The following is a 3,603-nucleotide window of genomic DNA, read 5'->3' as shown; positions in this document are numbered from 1 at the left end:
ATTGAGGAAGGATAAACACGTTTTTTAAAGAAAGGACTTGTATCTTAGAAGAATTAACAAACAAACATACAGAGACGTAACAGTATACATTGCAGTATGTGGAATATCATGGCAGCACGATTTGGGCCCACTTCAAGTTTCAATACATTCAGACATAAATAAAATAATATGAAACAGTTACTAATTTTTCTACATACAGTTTTATACATACTATAACTTTCTAAGGACATTGTACAGAATAGTTATAGACTTCCTGCAGATATCCTATAGAAGCTATATAACTCTTCCACATAGGTTATTGACTTTCTACAGACAAAGTACAAAAGGCATCCTTTAGAAATGCTATAAAATTTCTCAGAGATCCTTTAGAAGTGATATAACCTTTCTACGGATATCCTTTAAGACAAATCAGCTTTTTACAAACATGGACATCCAAACAATTGTTTTTCATAGGGGGGGGGGGGGGGCAAGGTCAAAATTAAAGAGACAGTGGACCCTCCTTCAAAGATTTGCCATTATGGTCAAGAGAATAGGCAAGCTCCCACAGTCAGATTTGAGGGGTTTAATAGTTGTAAGGTTAGTTTAATCCATACTGCAGACTTGCAGATATATGGATTCTATAATAATAAGTTTTGGTTTGTTGTTTTAGTTTCTTAACCCTATAGGGTAATTTCACCTTCTATAAAACTACCGCTTATATGAATACAGTAATTTGAGGTTACATAAAGGACAATATTTCAATGGCATTTATTGAGTATGCATGGTAAGAACAACAAATCTGCATCAGTCCTTTTGATAACCCGCTGCCGGTATTACTGACAGGTGGAGATAGGTTGACTCTGATCACAGATGTGTGAGGGCTCATAGGCTGTCAGCAAGACTACATCAGTCTCCTTGATGACCTGAGTGAAAATTGCCATTTCCAATATCTAAGAAGCCATCATGGTAGCAATGTTTTTCAATATTTAGATACAGGGTAAGTATCTAGAGATTTTAAATAAAGCTGCTGACAAACCTGGCAATTTTTATTAGAATTGAAAATTAAGTGTAACAAGTAGTGTGAAATTGTGAAGTGAATAAAAAACCTTGTAAATTCACATACATATGTTGAATGAATGAATAAAAAATTATGTTTCTCATCTTCCAGAGAGGAAGTCCCCCCCCCCCTGCAGACACCCATGCCTACAAACATTTATAGAAGCACAATAGTATTCCTGCAGAACAGTTGTAAAATTCTCATTGTATTATTTAATATCTCTATGGATATCCCATAGGAAAACTAAATTTGTATTTATATTCAATAAAGTTTCATTTCTTTATCAAGATAGAACACACAAAGTAGTCATGATGAGCAGATATATAAAAAATATGTAATTCTTAACATATGGGAAATATATACACAATATAGCACATTTGATTTATTTGTATAATGGCTACACAAATTCTGTAGACTGCCATTAAACTGGTACCAACAATATCTAATTATTTGTAATATTTGTTGATCAATATTTCACATGGCATAAAACTCTTAAAATATGGCTATAATTACATGTAAACAATTTAAAGTTATTTTGTGTTTTTTACCATGTGTTCCTGAAGAATAAATGCCTATTCCAAGTATGCTCATGCTTAGGGATTTGTCTTTTTCATTACATTTATTTAAGAGTTATTTTATGAGAATTAAAAAATCTCAATGATACCTCTATGAAAAGAAGCTATAACTTAATGCTAGCTAAAACATTTGTTATCAATGTAAGGATGATGTAAGATGCTCTTGTTACATGCTGGAATAACTTCTACACTAGTAAAATGGCTTTTATTAGAGTGAATCTACTGTGTGATATAGCTGCATTAAAATGGCTTATCTCATCTACACTACTTAAAGTTTGCTTACAAGAGCTTCTAACATGTTTAATGTTGATAAATTCCTCTGACAACTGTACTCTTAACTAAAAATTATCATAACTATTCTCTGTCACAAATATTCTGTTGAAAATATTTTCAACACATATCATTTGTAATTTTGAAACAAAGCTTCACCATGGGCACCTGCAGGAAGAGCAAGAGGGGGCATTTGCTCTCCCTTACATTTCACAAACAAATTGAACGTATTATGGTGTAAAGTTAACATTTAATATTTTTTAGCAATTTTTATCAAATCTGTAAATCTATGTTTTGTGTAAGCACACATAACACATATTCTTTTAGTCTGTTGACTTACACTGTAAAAGTTAATCCCCTACATACATCTTTTGACCACCCCACGAAAATATTTCTGTGGGTGCCCATGAACTCTAGATAGACAGTGAAGGTTACGTGACAAACACCATAGATGGAATCTAGATTGTAAATCCAACAACAAAAGTTTATTGATGAATTTATGTGCTAAAAGAAGGATAGTGATAGTTAGAAGACAAGCATAAAGACTTTTGAAATACATAAGAATCTGATGAATCTTACAGCAACAAGATGAATGTTAGGATTTAATAAAGGGGACCAAATGTGCATATCAAATATTTAGCGTATGGATACACCTACCTCCTGGAAGAAACTCCATTATCAGATACAAATTTATAGCATCTTGAAAACTATAATACATCTTCACAATCCACTCATGATCAGCCTCTACTAAAATATCTCTCTCTGCTCTTACATGACCAACCTATAATATAAATCCACAAAAATGTAAATGAAATTACATATTATATTAAACTAATTAATGTATACACTGTAAGTTTGTTTTCAATAATAAGCACTTCTATAAAACAACAACTTCATAATTAAATTATCATACTGGCTATAAACTGAAAGGACTGAATATTACAAGGGCCAAAAATGTCAAATATATGTTTCGGGTATTTTTGTATTACACGTAACATTAAAATATCTTTACTTAAAATACTTGGTAAATCATATTTATCAATAATATAGGCTCTTATAAATATTAGAGACAGATATATATTATTGCTGGTAAAGCAGACTAAATGTACATAGTAAGAATAAATGCAGTTTAACTTATTGATTACTTAATTCTTTATAAAGAATTTACTATTGCTGGAGTACTAATATTGCATTATATTGAATAATTCTATTTTTGTCAATTTAAACTTCAGTATAAAGAACTGACTAAAACAAAGTTGGAGATCACTCATTATCAATGTAATTAGTGGTATTGATTGCAATATTGAAAGAATGTTTTTTATGATGTGTCAGTGTCACTCATATATTAATAGGGAACCTGTAAGTAACATATTGTTACGTCTCCGTTTGTTAGTTAATTTTCCGTAACTTCGTTCCGACTAAACTTTAGCGACACAAATCCTTTCTTAAATAAAACAGGTTTATTCTTTCTGAATATAACTTTGCGATACACTTAATTTCAACAGTCGCGCTATAACAAACACTATGATTCTCAACGAAGGTCTCACGTGCTCAACTTCAACAATACTCAGTTCAATTACACACTCTCTGACTGCAGTTCAATTCCTCATTCACTCTGTTCCGTCACGTTTTGACTGTCTTATATACCCAAGACTAACACATATCTAGTAAACGCTAGAGCATTCATGAAGGAACAGGATATTTCTAGAAAGACGTGGCGTG

The 3,603-nt window shown here is 31.7% G+C and overlaps 1 protein-coding gene across 2 annotated transcripts in view; it reads right to left on the bottom strand.

Annotated features, from left to right (window-relative positions):
* Positions 1-3,603, bottom strand: part of LOC106456864 (serine/threonine-protein kinase tricorner-like) — a 65,869-nt gene that overhangs the window by 15,430 nt on the left and 46,836 nt on the right. For both annotated transcript variants that reach the window (XM_013916235.2, XM_013916236.2), the window contains exon 6: positions 2,539-2,662. In XM_013916235.2, the coding sequence (XP_013771689.1) occupies positions 2,539-2,662 (124 nt within the window). The remainder of the gene's footprint in view (positions 1-2,538; positions 2,663-3,603) is intronic.

Source organism: Limulus polyphemus, unplaced genomic scaffold (genome assembly GCF_000517525.1).
Source record: "Limulus polyphemus unplaced genomic scaffold, Limulus_polyphemus-2.1.2 Scaffold266, whole genome shotgun sequence".
NCBI lineage: Eukaryota > Metazoa > Arthropoda > Merostomata > Xiphosura > Limulidae > Limulus > Limulus polyphemus.
This window is presented reverse-complemented; position numbering and strand designations above follow the sequence as displayed.